Source organism: Staurois parvus, unplaced genomic scaffold, assembly GCF_062004578.1.
Source record: "Staurois parvus isolate SC_StPar_1 unplaced genomic scaffold, SC_StPar_1.0 ptg000548l, whole genome shotgun sequence".
In the NCBI taxonomy this organism is placed as follows: domain Eukaryota; kingdom Metazoa; phylum Chordata; class Amphibia; order Anura; family Ranidae; genus Staurois; species Staurois parvus.
The window spans coordinates 10,012,888-10,033,597 of record NW_028318344.1 but is presented as its reverse complement, the minus strand read 5'-3'; the positions used below and the strand labels follow the sequence as shown (position 1 = coordinate 10,033,597).

Genomic DNA, 20,710 nt, shown 5'->3' with positions numbered 1-20,710 from the left:
TGGTGGAGGGGGGATTATGGTGTGGGGTTGTTTTTCAGGGGCTGGGCTTGGCCTTTTAGTTTCAGTGAAGGAAAGTCTTAAGGCGTCAGTATACCAAGATATTTTGGACAATTTCATGCTCCCAATTTTGTGGGAACAGTTTGGGGATGGCCCCTTCCAGTTCCAACATGACTGCGCACCAGTGCATAAAGCAAGGTCCATAAAGATATGGATGAGCATGGGGTGGAAGAACTTGACTGGCCTGCACAGAGTCCTGACCTCAACTCGATAGAACACCTTTGGGATGAATCAGAGTGGAGACTGTGAGCCAGGCCTTCTTGTCCAACATCAGTGTCTGACCTCACAAATGTGCTTCTGGAAAAATGGTCAAACATTCCCATAGACACACTCCTAAACATTGTGGACAGCCTTCCCAGAAGAGTTGAAGATGTTGTAGTTGCAAAGGGCGGGCCAACTCAATATTGAACCCTACGGACTAAGAAGTGGATGCCATTAAAGTTCATGTGCGTGTAAAGGCAGGCGTCCCAATACTTTTGGCAATATAGTGTAGATGTTATATGTAGTGGGTATAGTTTAATTTTTAACAATTATTTTTACAGATATCTTTCCACTGACATCATTGATCTTTATAGCTATCTATAAGTAACCACAAGTGTAAGGAACATTCTTCCCACTGATCATCACACTAATGTATCATGAGTTATAGATATAGTAATTTAGTAGGGGTTCCCTGAGACTGAAAAGTTATTTCAAGGGTTCCTCTGTGTTGAAAAGGTTGAGAAAGAATGCTTGAAAGTGTAAAGACAACTTTCTCATTTTGGTTAGATTAATGGAGGGTTAGTACCCCTGTAAGTTTTTTTTTTGCCGTGTCCCACTGGGGAGATTGCCAAAACAGGACTTGAGAGGAAATCTCATCAAATCAAATTAAGGGGACACCCCCCAGGTCACCAGAACGAGTGTCCCCACTGGAACATTTCCCCTGTATTACTTTTCTGGGAACAGCCCAAAATTTGGGATTTTCTATTAATTTAATTTTCAATGATAATGGTAAACAGGACAAATAGAGAGGATGAACCTCTCTAATGGGGACAGACAGCAATAAAAACCTAATAGGTATTCTAATACCCTCACTATCCAAAACTAAAAACAAAGTTTTTCCTTTAGTTATAAAGTGGAACTTTACTGCATTTGAGCACCACAAACCAAAAATGCTATTTACCCCAATGCTGCCCAGCCACTGTAGAAATAAGGTGGCAGGGCGGCACGGCTGGGCAAAAGCATGCTTTAAAACGTGTGTTTTTAAAACAGGTAGGGGGCGCGCGTAAGGCGCGCCGCCGCCCTACCTGTCCCGCCGATCACAGCCGCGGATGTCAGTCGCCGGGTCACAGTCGGTCGTTACCGGCTATGTCCCGGCTATCAGCGGCAATCGCTGACAGAGAGTACAGCTGCAGTAGCTGTGCTTTCTGTCAGTTCCATGACAGCTCCAGGACACGCTGATCGGGATAGAAGAGTTTCTCTCTCCGGATCAGCGGTGTTCCCTGCAGTACACACCCCCGCCCCCTAGTATAACACTCCCCTCACACAGTTAACCCTTTCCCTGAATAATAAACTTAACCCCTTCCTCCCCAGTGCCATTAGTACAGTGTCAGTGGTTTTTTTTTTGCACTGATCACTGTATTGGTGTCACTGGGGATGTCAGTGACCCCAAGTCAGTACCCCCCAATGTCAGAATGTCCGCTGCAGTCCCGCCATAAGTCGCTGATCGCCACCATAAGTCCCTGATCGCCGCACTAATTCGCTGATTACCGCCATTATTAGTATAAAAAAAACCTAAAAATCCCAGTATCTTTCCCGCCATTTGTAAACGCTATAACTTTCACGTAAACCAATTAATTTACACGTATTGGGTTTTTCTTTTAGCAAAGACATGTTGCAGAATGCATTTTGGCAGAAATTTATGACTAAATTTGATTTTTTTATTTTTTTTTACTGGACATGTTTTATAGCAAAAAGTCCAAAATATTGTTTTTTTTCCTCAAAATTGTCAGGCTTTTTTTTTATAGCACAAAAAATAAAAACCGCACAGGCGATCAAATACCACCAAAAGAAAGCTCAATGTGGGGGAAAAAAAAGGATGTAAATTTCATTTATGTACCGTATTGCATGACCGCGCAATTGTCCATTAAACTAGTGCAGCGCTGTATAGCAAAAAAATGGCGTAAATTGCAGTATCTATACCATAGTTTGTAGACGCTATAACTTCCACAAAAAGCAATCGATATACACTTATTGGGATTTTTTTTACCAAAAACATGTAGCAGAATACATTTTGGCCTAAATTTATAACCAACTTTGAGTTTACTATAAATTTTTTATAGCTGAAAGTAAAAAATATCGTTTTTCTTCAAAATTTTTGGCCTTTTTTTGTTTATAGCGTGAAAAATAAAAAGCGCACAGATGATTAAATACCACCGAAAGAAAGCTCTATTTGTGTGAAAAAAGGACGTAAGTTTCGTTTGGGTGCAGCATTGCATGACTGCGCAATTATCAGTTGAATTAGTGCAGCGCCGAGTAGCAAAAAGAGGCCTGGTCATTAAGGGGGGTAAATCCTCTGGAGGTCAAGTGGTTAATTAATTGTTAATATTCAAAACAAACTCACTCATCCATCCATCCATGTCTCCATGCTTTTATATTGCTGAGAAATCAGTTTGAAAAACATCTCCTGGTATTTCTGGCAGTAGTCATCTTGAGTAAGGGCAGATGATTCATTTAGCATTTTAAGGGCCAGTTTACACCACAAAAACGCACTCCGGATGCATTCCAGATACGATTTTGCTCACAGTTTACACCACACTCTGTCCCAGTGCAGTTTCGATGCAATTTGCTATGTTCCAGTATAGTTTTGTGCAGAAAAAATGCAGCATGTTCTACTTTTTTGCAAACTAGCCCTAAAACAAGTAAATATGATATACTTTCCTATCTATTTACTTGAAAACTCATTTATTCAGGGAAGCCTAACCCATCTCCACCTAAATACTGTACTTGAGTCATCTCCATCAGATCATCCGCTGCAGCTATTACCTTTTGTACCACCCCTCCCTTTATATCAGTGGTTCTCAACCTTCCTAATGCCGCGACCCTTTAATACAGTTCCTCATGTTGTGGTGACCCCCAACCATAAAATTATTTACCCAGTAATTATAATTCATGAGTGTCGTTTTACCTCCAATACTGCTGCTTTCAACACAGTAGCTGCTTTTAACAGAGTAGCCGCTTTCAACACAGCAGCTACTTTCTACACAGTAGCTGCTCTTTACACATCGGAAATATGTGTTTTTTAATGTTCTTAGGCGACCCCTGTGAAAGGGTCGTTCGACCCCCAAAGGGGTCGCGACCCACAGGTTGAGAACCACTGCTTTAGATTGTAAGCTTCATGAGCAGGGCCCTCCTATTCCTTCTGTATTGATGTGTGTTGTAATTGTACTGCCCCCCATTTATATTGTAAAGCACTGAGTAAGATGTTGGCACTATATAAATTCTGTATAATAATATTGTTAGCAGCATAAGGATTAAAAATAGTCCATGTTGATTGAGAGAGCAAAATTCCACTTTAACCACTAGCCTACCGGGCAATTTTACCCCTTCCTGCCAAGGCCAATTTTCAGCTGTCAGCGCTGTCGCACATTGAATGAAAAATTGTGCGGTCATGCAACACTGTACCCAAACAAAATTTTTAGCATTTTTTGTGAGACCAATAGAGCTTTCTTTTGGAGGTATTTAATCACCACGTGGTTTTTTATTTTTTGCTAAACAAACTAAAAAAGACTGAAAATTTCTGGGAAAAATGTTTTTCTGTTTCTGGTATAACATTTTGTAAATAAGTAATTTTTCTCCTTCACTGATGTGCGCTAATGAGGCTTTGATCGGCATCACTGATGGGCACTGAAAGGCAGCATGCATAAATGGCACTGATAGGCAGCACTGACTGGCACTGATTAGAACTGTTAGGCAGCACTGATGGGCATTGATAGTTGATAGGTTGCACTGATGAACACTGATAGGCGGCACTGATAGGCAGCACTGACTGGCACTGAAAGGCAGCTCTGATGGGCACTGCTATGTGGCATTGATGGGAACTGACAGGTGGCACTGATGGGGCTACACTGATGATCAGGGCACTGATGATCAGTGTAGATGTCCCCTCTGAGGAATGCTATTACCGGCTCTCCTCTTCTCATGTGCTGTCAACACAGCTGATCATATGATAGAGCCGATCTCATCGGTTCTTTGCTGGGATCGGTGATCCGCTGTCCCAGGGACATGGCGCACTACCGATCGCTGCGCACCCCTGGGGACATGCATGAGCAGCTGGAGTGGGAGGACGTCATATGATGTCCTCCCAGAACTGCAGCCCTCCCGTCATTCCTTATATGGAGGGCGGGAGGCGGTTAAAGTGACACTAAAGCTTCTTTTAAAAAAGAAATAATAAACATGTCTATACTTACCTGCTCTGTGCAGTGATTTTGCACAGAGCATCCCTGATCCTCTTCTTTTTGGGTCCCGGTTCCTCCCCCTCAAGCAGTGCCCCAAGGGAAAGCTGCACGCTCAGGGGGTACTTCTTCATGCTCATCCCTGAGCCACTGCTCTATGCATCCATAAGATGCATAGAGCCATGGCTTGGCCCCCCTCATTGGCTCACTGGCTGTGATTGACAGCAGTGGGAACCAATGGGCTTCTGGGGGACTCACTACAAATGCATGTCACACTTTTCTAAGATTTATTTGTAAAAACTTTTTAAAACCATTTATCATTTTCCTTCCACCTCACAATTATTTGACACTTTGTGTTGGTCCATCATATAAAATACATTTATGTTTTTGGCTGTAACATGACAAAATGTGGAACATTTCAAGGGGTATGAATACTATTCAAGGCGCTGTAGGATGTGAGGGCAGAACCGGACATAATCTGCAGAGCTCTACTTCTCCTTCAGGAAACCAGTACTAAGAGAAATCCAGAGGCAGGTGCAGCAACCTTCCTTCTGAAAATGCTCAATCCCTGGCTGGGTCAGCCATCAATATCAGGCCTGGTATTTGTGGAAGGGAAGGCAGCAGTGTCAGCTCTCTGTGTAGTGATGACACCTGAACACAGGCCTTCCCACATGACACTGACATCCGCCTCAACACACAACTATTCCTGACTAATTCCAACAGCATTTCCTTTCACTATCGCCCGGAGTGCGCCCCGCCCTCAAGCCTATCAGGGAATATGATTGGCCAGTCTCCTCTCCTTCAAGTCCTGTGATAAGGAATCCCGCCTGTAATAGGACGCTATGCCTGTCCATCACCAACCAAAGCACAGCCTCGAAACAAAGGGGTCCTTGAGGGCCGCCCACATTCCGCCTGGCCTTTTCTATGACCGGACTCTGGATTGGTGGACGCCGCTGTCGGTCAGGGCAGTGGGAGGGATTGGAGAGTGGCTGCTTAGAAGCCAGTGGGTGGGATATGGGTGAACGGGGAGCTGGGTGTGTTGCTTGATGAATGTTGGCCGCTTTGAGCAATATCACAGCCGTTGTGCTTGAGGGGATATTAGTGAGGGGGATAGCTGACGGCGGAGTGTGATTGTCGAGTCATCGGCCCCCATTTCCTTCAACATGGACGATACCGTTTACAGTAAGTGGGCTGCGGAGCGTACTAACAAAACGGGGTTGGGGGGTGTCTGCGGTGAGGTGAATGGTCAGGTGTCCGTGTATGGGCCCGGATCCCGGGAAGAAGGCAGGGTGCTCCGTGTTGGTGCCGGGTGCTACTATTGTGTGTGGAGGAGGTGCCATTTGTTCATGTTGGGGGGGCGGAATGGTGCAGCCCTGGTGTGGTGGGGGAGGCTGAGCGCTGTAGATGGATATCGCACCTGATGGGGGGGGGGGAGGAGGGGGATCGGGAACCCGGAGCATAGAGCGGGAGAGTCCTCCTATCAGTGTATTCCTGAGCCCATCCGGTCCTGGCGATCGCTGTGTGGTCATGGCTGCTGTACGGATTGTCCGCTGTGTCCATAGATAACTGCTGTCAGACTACACAGTCCGACCTCTCTGATTACTGCTAACCCCAGACCTCTTCATCAGTTAGGATGGGGGGCCCATCTCCCGAGGAGCGATGTGGGGGGCCCATCTCCCGAGGAGCGATGTGGGGGGCCCATCTCCCGAGGAGCGCTGTGGGGATTTGGGGGGTGCATCTCCCGCGGAGCGCCGTGGCGATTTGGGGGGCGCAACTCCCGAGGAGCGCCGTGGCGATTTGGGGGGCCCAGCTCCCATGGAGCTCCGTGGCAGGGGGCCTCATGTCTCCCGAGGAGCAGAGGGGTCCCTGTCTTCCGAGGTGGGGGGGGGGCCCCGTCTCCTGAGGAGCGGCGTGGTTGGTGGGGGGGCCCTGTCTCCCGAGGAGCGCCGTGGCATCTCCTGGAGACCGGCAAACCCCACCATCTGCGTATCTGTTAAAGCGGAGTTCCACTCACCTGTCAAAAAATAAGTCAGCAGCTCCAAAAACTGTAGCTGCTGACTTTGTGTCCCCCGCAGCCCGTTTCACTGGCTGTCCTGTATTCCAGGAGGCCGGCATCTTCAGTGTAGGCACCTGGGTGTGATAGCTTGCGGCTTCACAGCCGGGTACCCATTGCGCATGCGCGAGTAGTGTTGCGCTTCATGATTGGTCCTGTAGTCTTCTGGGACTTGTCAAGTGTCCCAAAAGACTACAGGGAGGGAGGACACCTTCCACTTCTCATATCCTAGGCCAGGGTTAGGCAACCTGAGAGCTGCAGGACTACAAGTTCCATCATGCCTCTGCAAGTCATAGCTGTAACTGTCAGTTTTGTAATCTTTGCAATGGCTCATGGGAAATGTAGTTCCACAACAGCTAGAGAACCACAGGTTGCCTACCCCTGGCGATCGGACCGGAAGTAGGAGTGGGTACCTGTCAAATTCGCGTACCCGCTCCCCACAAAGGTGCCAATCCTTAATGGGGAGCGGGGGAGCAGTCCTTAAAGCGGAACTTCCCCTTTTGGGTGGAGCTCTGCTTTAAGGCTACTTTCACACTGCTCAGTTGCAGAAATGTGGTATGTGTGGTTTTGATGCGTTTTTTTCACCTGACATGTGACTCAAACGCACCAGAAACACAACTGTGGGTGCATTTTTGGAGGTGCGTTTATGCTGTGGGTGTGTTTTGGACGCATTTTCAATTCATTTCAATGGGGAGGTGCGTTTTTGGTGTGGGTTTTTTCTTTACCGTACCTAAAATGTGGCAAGGAGAACTTTGAAAAATGCAACGCATCCGCAACTGACCAGTGTGAAGAGTTCCATAGGATTTAATTTTCATGTTTTTTTTTTTTGTTTTTTTTTTCACTTTTTTAAATGCAAAATGGAAGAAAAGCGGATGGATGTGAAGGTAGCCAGAAGGTGGTTTTTGTGGGGTTTTCGCCCTTATTGTGGTACATTGCTATAGAGGTGTCAATCATACAGAGCGCACTGCATACCGCCTCCTATTTCTACTTCCTCCTCACACTGGGAGTTATAGATAGAAAGTGATTAGCTGGACTTCCTGAGACCTGAAGGTTATTTCTGAGGTTCCTCTGTGTCAAGGTTGGGAATGGCTGCATAGACTATAGATGGCTGATCACTTACCTCCTTCAGACTTTGAGGGGAATTGTACAGAATGGCTGGGAGACCACAATGGATGTTTCTGCTGAGGATGTTCAACTGGGGGGTGTGTGTAGAAATGAAAGCTCAGTATATGGGCAGAGATCAGTAGGCTGGGAGATGGATGCCTATTGCCCAATTCTTCCTGCAGAATAGTGGGACCTACCCCGAGTCTTGTCTGCTGGTCACAGTGGTTCACATTTCTATGTGCTTTATGGGCTCTTGCCCAAGCTGCAAAAATCTCCCGTTCTTAGGTTTTTTTGTTTTTTCTTTTTTTTTACTGATCTGAATTCAGTGCATTGCAAAAATCTGCATTACTAGTCAGTATTTTACACATGGAAATGACACCTCCCTTTAGTTCTAGGAGATAGATAATTCCTTCAGGAGTTTTTCTGGGCATATGTGTTTTGGACGTTTTCCAGGTATACGCATCGACTTTCTGCCAGGAAGATCCAGCGCTGTTACTTCAGTATTGTGTGCAAGGACTCTTATGCGGTGTAGGGTCAGGCGTTATCAGGATCTGCTCTGGTTGATTGAGGTGGATGCCTTTCCACACAATTAGACTCAGTAGCCACATGTCTTTGGGTGGCAGAGATGAGGATGCGGTGGCTTTTTCATGTATAATTTTTAGCTAGATTTGTCATCTCCAAACTGCGGCTTTTGTTAGCCTTTATCCAACCCTTGAGGCGCTATTCCTCCCAGCGGTGGGGCGCTATTCCTCCCAGCGGTGGGGCGCTATTCCTCCCAGCGGTGGGGCGCTATTCCTCCCAGCGGTGGGGCGCTATTCCTCCCAGCGACACCAATGTTGGGACACTATTGCTCCCACAGACACCAGTACTGGGGTACTATTCCGACATTGACACCAACAATAGGCCACTATTCCTCTCCCTGACACCAGTGATAGGGTGTTATTACTGACACCAGGACATTTTCTACTCCCACTGGCCACAGTCTGACCTCTTTATACATTTGCCCCTCCAGAGGATTTACCCCCCTTCCTGACCAAGCCATTTTTTTGTGATACAGCGCTGCGTTACTTTAACTGACAATTGCGTGTTCATGCAATGCTGTACATAAATGACATGTCCCCTTTTTTTTCCCCACAAATAGAGCTTTCTTTTGGTGGTATTTGGTCACCTCTGCATTTTTTATTTTTGTGCTATAAACAAAAAAAGACCAACAATTTTGAAAAAAAAGCCCAATATTTTTGACATTTTGCTATAAAACATGTCCAGTAAAAAAAATAAAATTTCTTCATAAATTTAAGCCAAAATGTATTTTGCTACATGTCTTTGCTGAAGAAAAAAAAATAAAATCACAACATGCGTAATTTAATTTGGTTTATGTGAAAGTTATAGCATCTACAAATGGTGATTGATATATATATATATATATATATATACTGGAATTTAAATGTTCTTTTTTTGTACTAGTAATGGCAGCAATCAGCGACTTATAGCTGGACTGCGGTGAGCATTCTGACACTGGGGAAAATTAACTGCCACTGAAATTCCTAGTGACACTAATACAGTGATCATTTCTAATAAAAAGCACTGACACTCTACTAATGGCACTGGGCAGGAAGGGGTTAACATCTAGGGTGATCAAAGGGTTAACTGTGTGCTGTTTTACTAACTGTGCTGTGTGTTTTACTGTGTAAGCATGCTGCTTTGCAGGGCAATACAACGCAGCATGCTGGTGCTGATGGGAGAGATCTGTATTGTTTACATACAGACCTCTCCCCTGTCAGTGTTTGTTGGCGATCACCGGGTGCCAGCGGGGAATCTCTGGCTTGCAAATGCAAAATCACGCATATATATACGTGATTTTGTGCAGCCCTGCCCCCCTGTAGCAGTAGTTCTGCTATAGGTCGGTCAGGAAGCGGTTAATAGGGAGAAAATATATTTTGGGGGGTTGAGTGGAGATGGGTCCCTGTCAGGTTTCACTACCATCTTTATCAATAATTTAGAGCAGTGTTTCTCAACCTTTTTCCAGTCGGGCGCCCTTGAAAAGTATTTTCAGTCACGAGGCACCCCTGTCCAAGGCTTGGTTCACGTTACTGTGTGTCGCGGAACGCATGTGAAATCGCGCTCATTCCTGACATGCAGACAAATGCTTTGCTCTTTAGGGTTACCCCATACATTGGCGAATGCGGGTTGTTTTTGGTGTGGTGCAATTTCTAAACTAAGATTAGGGACGACTTTCCCTGCATTCCTGCAGGTAAGGCAGACCATTGAAATGAATGGGCTACCCTACACACAGCCACACAGATGTGAACCAAGGGCCTGTTCACCTGTGAGGTTGGAGGGCGGTAAACCACGCAATTGAGCTGCTTTTACTACCCCCAACTGCTCCCTCTTTAGCTGCAGGGACAGCAGCTGGGGGTATACACATGCTGTTGCCACAGCTGGAAGCATACCTCCAGGTGAATGGAGTTGAACTACAACCACCCTGCAACTGTGTGCATTCATGCAATTGAAGTGTGGTGATTGATGCTGGGGTTAAACATCCTCTTTACCACCTGTCAAATGCCTCTGAAAAGCGATCTGAGTATGGATTGCTTTTCAGAGAAGCAGCAGTCCTTGCTGCTATTATGAACAAGTCTTAAAAACACAGTTCTGATAGGACAGTAATAGGGAGTCAAATGTTAAAAGTAAAATAATATATATACACACATATAAAAACACAAGCATGTACGCACACATACATGTACACAGGCACATGTGTACAGCATTATGAAAAGTTGCAGTACATTAGCTTCCATCACAGAGCTGGGTACTGCACTCTAGGAAGAAGCAGAGAGCACAAGACATTCCCCTTCCCTTTGCTTTCACTTTGCTCAGTGGTCTGTCGGCTCTTGGTGCCGGCGTACAGTGCAGCTGGGGATCAGGAGTTCGGGCTCAAGTGACAGCCATGCTCCCCACGGCACCCCGGAAGACCTCTGGCGGCACCTCAGTTGAGAGAGGCTGATTTAGAGAAATATCTGGGGTGATCAAAGGGTTAACTGTGTGTTGTGTTTTACTAGGGAGACATGCTGTTTGTTTTGTTCTGCTGTGCAGAGAGACATAAAACAGCATGTCCATGCTGACAGGACAGAGATCTGTGTTGTTTACACACAGGTGTCTCCCCTGTCAGTTTTCCTCGACGATCGCCGGCTGGGAATTATTCGGTCAGACTCTGTGATTGACATCTCTAGTCACCAATAGTGGCATGGGTAGGGCGGCAATCGCGCCCCCTACCCTGAAATGCAAATCGCGTATATATACGTGATTTTGCACAGCCCTGCCACCCTGTAGCAGTACTTCTACTATAGGTTGGAGGGCAAGTGGTTAAAGTCTGAAGGATAGTAAACTGGTCCTTTCTGTAGAAGGTTGGAGACCCCTTAGCTTAGATGATCCCAGAAGAGGGATGTTATTTGTGGGGCCAGAAGTTGAAAACCTACAGGCTCCGATAATTAAAATTGTCCCTGCTTTTGTGCACTTTTTCACAAGTTTTAATGTGCACCCGCAACAATCTTGCCTTTTCATGTCCTGTCATTGTCATCCGTAGGCTCTACTACATAGGTCAGTACATCAATGCACGACCTGTGTCAGCGTATCGCACAGATGTGAACTAGAACCATTTAAAAAGATGTCTAAACTTTGTGTGCATTGACATTAAAACGCGTAGATATAAATGGTCTTTAAGTCCTTCCTACGATGTGTGAATTCAGGCTTTAATTTGTTGTTGTTGCTGCTTTTGCAACAAGATTCTCTACAGTGGTAGATGCTGCACTATGGGACCTGTGCAATTCAGCTTGTAGGAATACCTTGTGTGAAGAGCGACACCACCAGTCTATCAATGTCTACCCCAGAGAGGTGGTTCTAAATCTGGTGCAGGGCTTTGTATTAATGGCCCCACTCGGAGGTCAACATTGGTGACAATATTGTCTGTATAAATTAAAAATCCTGTTTTCTATAGAATGCTTGCTGCTTGTTGAGTATTGTGGTTTCAGATGAGCTTGTCATGTTAAAGTAGAGCTATAGGAACCAGTGTCCCAGTTGAAAGATTTCCCCTCTGACATTTCTGGAGACACCATGAGGAAATTGCTGCCCTGATAACTGCTAACTGTATTTACTCCGTGATCTGCTGTGGTATTGGACACAGCTGATCACTTGGTAAAAGGCCGCTGGGATTGGCCTTTTACCTCATCATATGATCAGCTGTGTCCGTAGGACACAGCAATCGCGGAGATCACCAAGTGGGCACTTTCTGGGAGGACTTCATATGACGCCCTCCCAGAACTGGGTAACCGCGTTGTAGCCGTCATTCAGTTATAGCACGGTTACCAAGTGGTTAAACACACTGTGGAAGGTGGACTTGGACTTCATATGACGCCCTCCCAGAACTGGGTAACCGCGTTGTAGCCGTCATTCAGTTATAGCACGGTTACCAAGCGGTTAAACACACTGTGGAAGGTGGACTTGGACTTCATATGACGCCCTCCCTGAACTGGGTAACCGCGTTGTAGCCGTCATTCAGTTATAGCACGGTTACCAAGCGGTTAAACACACTGTGGAAGGTGGACTTGGAATTTAAATCTATCTCGTAAGTTCAGTACCTGTGGACAAGGTATGGCAAACATGCTACATAGTGGAAGACTTGCTGGTAGCAATGTGTTTTCACTGAAACTGAAGGGGCTTAACACAAGCCATACCCAATAAATCAATAAAGTAATTGAAAAGGCCGCAAGGACTCCCAGCAGAACACTTTTTTGTTGTACCAAAATATTCTTGGGGCTTTTTAGTTGCCAGGCAACGTAGGATTAATGCCTGACCCCATTGGGGGTTAGGCAGCCCATACATTAGTAATTTTTTTTTTCCTATTGAACAGAAAAAAACTGACCAGCTTTCCCCATCCACACATTCAAGATGGATGGTACATCCTTCCTCTGATCTATTGTATTTTGACTGTGAGGAGACTTCGCTGCCCCCAGAATGCACTGATCAGCACCATAGGCTATGGACTGCGGCACTGATCAAGAAAGTAACATCCAACAGGGCAGTTGATGAGAAGTCGATCGGTAGACTAACTTCTGTAAAAGCACAGTCCCCATTTATGGGGTGAAATTCCTCTGGTCTCTGCTGAAGCAGCCACATTTCAATCCATCTATGGCCAGCTGTACTGCACTTTGCACAGTATAGTTACTCTTGGCACATGGTCTTTGAACAGTGTACATTGGATAAGTCCTTGGTGTGACGATAAAATAAGGGTGCGTGGCTTATGGTTAGTACATAGATTTGTACTTTTTGCTTGGATAGTTGAAATGCCGTATGCTAGGTTGTGGACCGCTATTGCCCAATGTATGCGTTCTGTGAGACAGTGGTGCAGCAATGAGCCACCTTAATGACCATAACTTCTTCATACCTTGCCTCCTCATGGATTAGTTTACCTTGCAGCCCGGTATTATCCTTTGCTCGTCCCTTTCGGCAGTTTGTTTTTTACCTTCCCTATCACTCTGGGGAGAAAAGGTGCAGCTGTGTACAATTCATGCAATCGTAATAGATGTATAATATACCCCGAGGCTGTGTAAAATAAACAGTATTACAAAAGAATCCATAGTGATTCAGAAAACGGAGTTGTTTATTGGCACCCAAGGAGCTGTGTCAGTATCTGGAAGCATGACCCAACCAGATTGTACTCACATGCCGTGTGCTCCCGGGTAGGATGTGGTGAACTGCAATGGATACACGTAATATTCCTGACATGGGATTATGTAATCTTGCTCTTCACAGCAAAGTGGTTATAGCTGGTTAAACACCAGCATCTTCCCAATTTTTCTGACAGCTGCCTCTTAATAGGATTTCAACTTAGTCTTCTGACATTGTCTGAGGGATCTGTTCCATGTCTGAGGATATCCATAGATATGAGGGCGTGTGTGCCAGATTTTGCAGTGGATGTAACTTCCTGATTGAAAACCACAAACACTGTAAGGGATTTGTTCAAGAACAATTTTCCATCCTGTTCCTTCCGGTCTTCCCATCACTGTGGCCAAAAATTAATGTTGATTTGACCTCACTACCAATTAGAACATTGAAAGGACATTCTTAAAACAAAACATTTCAAACAAAATTCTAGTGTATGGCCAGTGTAAGGAAAAAAGGTTTTGTGTGGATGTAATATGCAGCAGTGGACAAGTAGATTATTTTTTGCTGGGCTCCAAAACTAAAGATGATTGATTTATTTCCTGGTAGTGTTAAGGTGGGGATACAAGATTAGAAAATCGACTGATCGGCGTTCGTTGGTTGGTCGAAATCATGGCCCACGTTAACCAATCTAAAAATATCGTTCGGGCAATACATGGTGTTGGCGTCTTCCATACAAGTGGAAGTGATGCAGTGCGCGTGTGACCTTGTAGCCACGCCCTTCCGGCCAGAACGCGCGATATACACAACAATTAACAGCAATGAGTATAATATAGTTTACATTACCTATATACATAAATAGGGATACATATAATATGCAGAATTCTGGTTTCATTATCTCATTAGGCCAATCTACTTTTAACATTTTGGATTTTTTGTTCGTGTTTACGAAGATTCGTTGGACATAAACATCCGAGTCATCTTCTGTTTCCGCTCATGTGTGATAGCACTTAATAGACTTTTTTTTTTTTCCTCTGACCGTCATACCACCACATAGAAAATCAGTCGTTCGTATGTAAAACAACATTTTTCATTCACAATATTGTTATTAGTTAAAACATCCTGCTCATCAACTAAGAGAAAATTGTTCAATCAGTGGTTCCGCAAAATTTTTCGTACGATTTTCTTATCGTGTGTACGGGGCATTAGGGCTCGTTCATACCATGGTGCAGAGGCTTCAGTTTTTCTGCACATGTTCTGCAAAGGGCACAGCAAAATCAATTGTTTTCTATGTATCCTGTTCACACCACAACACCAGTGTCGCGTGCGGATTTTTTTCTGCACAGAAATCTGCAATGTGTATAAAACTCCTTGAAGCGTTCAAGAAAACTGATGTCTCTGCAAGTGAAATCTGCTTGTCAATTTCCATCCGTTTTACTGCACATATGGTGTGATGCCTTGATGTAAGACCTATTATACATGTAGTCCGAAAGGATTTCAGAAAGTTTACTCATAAGACTATTATTTTGTCTGTGGGTGGTCTGTAACCACCATATGACCAAATGTTGTCTGGACTGTGGGATACCAGACAAGGATTAGCTGCTAGACGCGTGTTCAGCTCTGGGGCTCATTCACAGCCATTGTAGCCTTTATCTGACCACTTCTGAGTGCAGGCATTTCTGACCCCTCCCAAGTGCCCTGCAAATGTCAGCTCTGAAAACAAGTATACAGGCAGATGGCTTAGTTCATGCTTTGCAGCTGGTGATTTGCCCCCCAAGGCATCTGCATTGCAGCTCCCCACAATGCATGGTAATGAACTGCTGTGTGTTGTGGCATGCTGCATAACAGAACCTGGCACGGATGGGATTTTTTTTTTTTTTTTTTTCTTGGTTAGTTGTGGCGCGTTGGCAGCCATTTCAAACGAACGTGCATTAATGCAGTGCACTTTAATGTGTGTGTGATAAATGCACCACAACGTATTGCCATGGTGTGAAAGAAGCATTAATGTAAACCCTGTAACTCTACTATAATGAACTGGCCATAGATGCAGAAGGATCATGTGCTTGAGGCCTGAGCATTGCATGCTGGAAGAAAGGGACCAAGTCCATGTGCCCACCATATCGAGAAACTGGGTATTTCCTGAGGGATCTGATAGAGCAGTGGAGCATGTCAGCGGGTTGAGGCTTGTTCTTTCGTCTGTTTGCCCTTAAGGGTCAAGGTGGTGTTCTCTTTCAGGCCACTATTGTGTTTTTTGGTCATTGATGTGTGGATTATTTCAGGTAGGGATGTAGTATCTAATGCTAAACAGACCTGTGTCCATGAGTCATGAGATGGGATTCCTACTGCTTCTGTAACAGTGATCTGATGGCTACACCCACAGCTCGGGTCATGCAGGTATTGTTTTGTCTTTTGCTCAGGAAAACATTGCTTTTGATGTTTTGGGCAGCATAATGCTTTGCATAATAGGTATTATATAAAGCTCTTACCCGTACAGCTTCTACAGATTAGATCTTTTGTTTTTATGTGTAATTCCTATTTTAGGTCAAGTTAGACATGTGGAAATTTACTTTTTTAAAGGATACAGCTATATATTCAGTAAGTTCTACTTTTGTGGTTATTATTATTATACAGTATTTATATAGCGCCAATAGTTTGCGCAGTGCTGTACATTGTAGTGGGAGACAGTACAGTAACAATACAATGCGATACACGAGGGGTTCGAGGGCCCTGCTCCTTGGAGCTTACAATCTAGGAGGGAGGGGAGAGTGGTACAGGAGGAAATAGCTGTGGGGGATGGAGTGGTGGGAAGAGCGGAGGAGATCAGCAATTAGGTGAGGGCTGGGTAAGCTTCTCCGAAGAGATGTGTTTTCAGGTTGCGCCTAAAGGGGAGGAGGGTAGGTGACAGTCTGATGGATTGGGGTAGCGAGTTCCAGAGGATGGGGGAAGCCCTGGAGACGGGCATGGGAGGAGTAGACCAGGGAACTGGAGAGTAGGAGGTCTTGTGAGGAGCGGAGAGTGCGTTTTGGGTGGTAGATGGATATCAGGTCGGTGATGTAGTTTGGGGCAGCGTTGTGAATGGCTTTGTACGTCAATGCTAGTAATTTGATTTTTATGCGTTGGGCAATCGGAAGCCAGTGGAGGGATTGGCAGAGGGGGGAGGTGGATACAGAGCGATTGGTGACATTTACCTTTAAAATGGACCTTGCACTAAATGTAAGGTTCGCTTTTTAAATGTGCCTCCCTGCCCATGTAGAAATTCTGACTAAAGGCATCTGTATAGGGATAAAGGGTATTCTACTTGTCTTACCTCCCAGTTTTTGTGGTGCAGATGGTGACATTGATGCAACACAGTTCCAGGAACATCTCAGTAGGTTCTGGGCTACTCCTCATTCTCCTTATGCCAAGATCTGGTGAATGTAATCGACCTTGCCTAGGTGTTGTAGGTGGAAGCTGGAGGAAAGCGGAGTATAGGATTGAACACTCCTTATTGCTTTGTCTCATGTCCCAGCTCTTCAGCAATTCCTAGATAGTGATTTTACCTTGAAAGTGTTTTTCAATCTGCCATGGTACAGAGACTTTTGTCTCATCATCATCCTCTCCAGTTTGCCTGGAATTATTACCAAGTGAAAATTAAGGTCAGCTAGTTGACAAAGATGAAAAAAATCCAGCCAAAGGGAGAATTGAAGGAATGTAGAATAAAATGTCAAATTAATTTTTATGTCTGCCGTCTAAATAGTCTATAAAGAGCCATGGCATGAAAGAGGGATGGAGAAGGGAATGGCTCAGCACCTGTCCATTTTCTTTTTTGTGTGCCACTTTGGAGATCTTTCCCTTGTTACTGAGATGCAGCATGAAGTAGATTTGGTTAGAATCCAATTAACCTAGCAGCATGTTTTTGGAATAGAAGAATAAAGTGAAATAGCCAGAGGAAACCAATACAGGAAGAGTATAACATGCAGATAGTCTGAATCTCAGCCAGGAAGAGTATAACATGCAGATAGTCTGAATCTCAGCCAGGACGCTATCCCAGTGCCATAAAGCAGAAATGCTAACCTCTAAGCTATAGGGCTGCCCTATGAAATGTGTCGTCCTTATAATTACTATCAATGTGTATATTATTCTTGACTTGACCTTCGAGATGTTTGACTAGGAGTAGTTCCTGTGCTTTTAAATGAGCAAGTTCCTTGCACTTCCTGTCTAAATCCTTTCTGTCATTCTTTTGCCAGTAAATGACACTGTAGAATTTTTTCCCCACTCTATGAATCCTTTCAGAAACAAAGGCAGTTTGAAACTTGGATTGCTTCTCAGACAGTTTCGGAAGATGTAAATTAAGACAGAACATCTTTGGCCTATTTAAAAAGGCTCGTTGGTGAAAAGGAATGTTGCAATTCTTCTATTTGTAGTCATCAGTTGTTGAGCTATGTTGTAAATATCTTGAATGGATATTACATTTGAATTAGGCCATCCTCATAAAAAGTTGAGGATGATAGTGAAATATTGATAAACAAATGGCATGCTAGTTTATAAATATTTACGCGCAAAAAAAAATTATGATTTAGTGCAGGTTCACATACAGTCATGGCCGAAATTGTTGGCACCCTTGATATTTTTCCTGAAAATCAAGTATTTCACACAAAAAAGGTATTGCATTAACACATGTTTTGCTATACACATGTTTATTCCCTTTGTATGTATTGGAACAAATATAAAACAGAGGCAGAAAAGCAAATATGACATAATGTCACACAAAACCCCAAAAATGGGCTGGACAAAAGTATTGGCACCCTTAACTTAATATTTGGTTGCACACCCTTTGGAAAACATAACTGAAATCAGTCGCTTCCTATAACCATCAATAAGCTTCTGACACCTCTCACCCGGAATTTTGGACCACTCTTCCTTTGCAAACAGCTCCAGGTCTCTCTTATTGGAAGGACACCTTTTCCCAACAGCAATTTTAAGATCTCTCCACAGGTGTTCAATGGGATTTAGATCTGGGCTCATTGCTGGCCACTTCAGAACTCTCCAGCGCTTCTTTGCCATCCATTTCTGAGTGCTTTTTGACGTATGTTTGGGGTCATTGTCCTGCTGGAAGACCCAGGATCTTGGACGCAAACCCAGCTTTCTGACACTGGGCCCTACAGTGCGACCCAAAATCCTTTGGTAATCCTCAGATTTCATGATGCCTTGCACACAGTCAAGGCACCCAGTGCCAGAGGCAGCAAAACAACCCCAAAACATCATTGAACCTCCACCATATTTTACCGTAGGTACTGTGTTTTGTTCTTTGTAGGCCTCATTCCGTTTTCGGTAAACAGTAGAATGATGTGCTTTACCGAAAAGCTCTATCTTGGTCTCATCTGTCCACAAGACGTTTTCCCAGAAGGCTTTTGGCTTACTCAAGTACATTTTGGCAAACTGTAGTCTTGCTTTTTTATGTCTCTGTGTCAGCAGTGGGGTCCTCCTGGGTCTCCTGCCATAGCGTTTCATTTCATTTAAATGTCGACGGATAGTTCGCGCTGACACTGATGCTCCCTGAGCCTGCAGGACAGCTTGAATGTCTTTGGAACATGTTTGGGGCTGCTTATCCACCATCCGGACTATTCTGCGTTGCAATCTTTCATCAATTTTCCTCATCCGTCCACGACCAGGGAGATTAGCTACAGTGCCATGGGTTGCAAACTTCTTGATAATGTTGCGCACTGTGGACAAAGGCAAATCTAGTTCTCTGGAGATGGACTTGTAACCTTGAGATTGTTGATATTTTGCCACAATTTTGGTTCTCAGGTCCTCAGACAGTTCTCGTCTCCTCTTTCTGTTGTCCATGCTTAGTGTGGCACAGACAGACACACAATGCAAAGGTTAAGTGAACGTCTCTCCTTTTTATCTGCTTTCAGGTGTGATTTCTATATTGCCCACACCTGTTACTTGCCCCAGGTGAGTTTACAGGAGCATCACATGCTTGTAACATTCTTATTTATCCGCAGTTGTGAAAGGGTGCCAATACTTTTGTCCAGCCCATTTTTGGAGGTTTGTGTGACATTATGTCGAATTTGCTTTCTTTCCTCCCTTTTTTTGTTTTGTCCCAATACACACAAAGGGAATAAACATGTGTATAGCAAAACATGTGTTAATGCAATACGTTTCGTGAGAAATACATGATTTCCTGGAGAAATATCAAGGGTGCCAACAATTTCGGCCATGACTGTATATGTGGCTTGGATGTGGTTTGAAGCACATCCAATCCACATGACGTGAAATAACATTGCTTCCTATGGTGCCTGTTCACATATGTCCGGTGCACAGGTGGTGTGGATTCAGTACGGATTGAAAGTTATGTTCGATTTCTGAGCAGTGCAGTCCAGTTCGGGTGCAGATTACAGGCTATTGGCTTATATGGGAATCGTTCCTAAACTGAATGTCATCAGTAGTGAACAGGATAATATCCTGACCTGAACCTGATGTAAACCTGACCTGAAGCGCTGAACAACTAGTATCAATTTGCTGTGAAACCTGAGCTTCAATCCGCACTGCACATGTGTGAATCAACACTTACTCTTTTAAAACAAGTTTGCCACATTTTCTCTCTAGTCCATGCTTGGAGCTTCTTGAGACCATAGAGTCCTGGTCCGTTGTGGTAATGTAGTTTATTTATTTATTTGTTTCAAAGGTTAATGTGCAAAGTGTTAGCGCAGCCTATTTATTTTTTGGGGGGGGGATCGCCATTTTTGACAACAGTGACAGGAGTTTTGGTAACAGGTGTGCTGGACTGCATGTGTGCTGGAGCTGTATTGCCATAGTATGTTGGGGTAGCTTTCAAAACTGGCATGTAATGTACATTGCAGTGACGCACTTTACTAGAAAGGTGTGAATGGGCCCCAAAGATTCAGTTGTTTTTGGAGGAGGACTTTTTTTTTTTTTTCCCATGCAGAAAGTCTTCAGCCATACACAGATCAAAATGCAGCTGGTTCAGTAGGGACTGGCCGAATTTCAATCCATGTATGGGCAGGATGGTCATGCAGAAGTCCTACCGATTAAACTTTTGTACAACCACCACGTTGAGTTTTTGCAGCACAATCAGTGCTGTCAGCTATACACAGCAGTGTTGATCAGTGCATTCTGATGGCGGGGAAGCCTCCCCACTGTCAGAATACTCCTCAGCCAGGAGGATTCCCACATCCACCTCAAATGTATGGATGGGAGAATCGAGTACTTTTTCTTCATTCAACCTGATGGTTGAATGACGCAGGACTTTGTAGTTTTAAGGGCTTAAATTGAACCAGACCTCAGCTGTTCCCCAAATGATAAAGGCCACACTTCCTTCCTCATTTTTCTGCTTCATATTGTTTATTTTCTGAGAGAAAACACACAAAAAAAACACATTTGCAAATTTACGCCCTTTTTTTTT

At 44.4% G+C, this 20,710-nt stretch overlaps 1 protein-coding gene across 1 annotated transcript in view; it reads left to right on the top strand.

Moving 5' to 3' along the window:
- The first annotated feature begins 5,472 nt into the window (after positions 1-5,472).
- Positions 5,473-20,710, top strand: part of CYTH2 (cytohesin 2) — a 67,479-nt gene continuing 52,241 nt past the window's right edge. Inside the window, exon 1 of the mRNA XM_089690999.1 lies at positions 5,473-5,672. Within this exon, the coding sequence (XP_089547125.1) occupies positions 5,654-5,672 (19 nt within the window). The 5' untranslated portion in view covers positions 5,473-5,653. The remainder of the gene's footprint in view (positions 5,673-20,710) is intronic.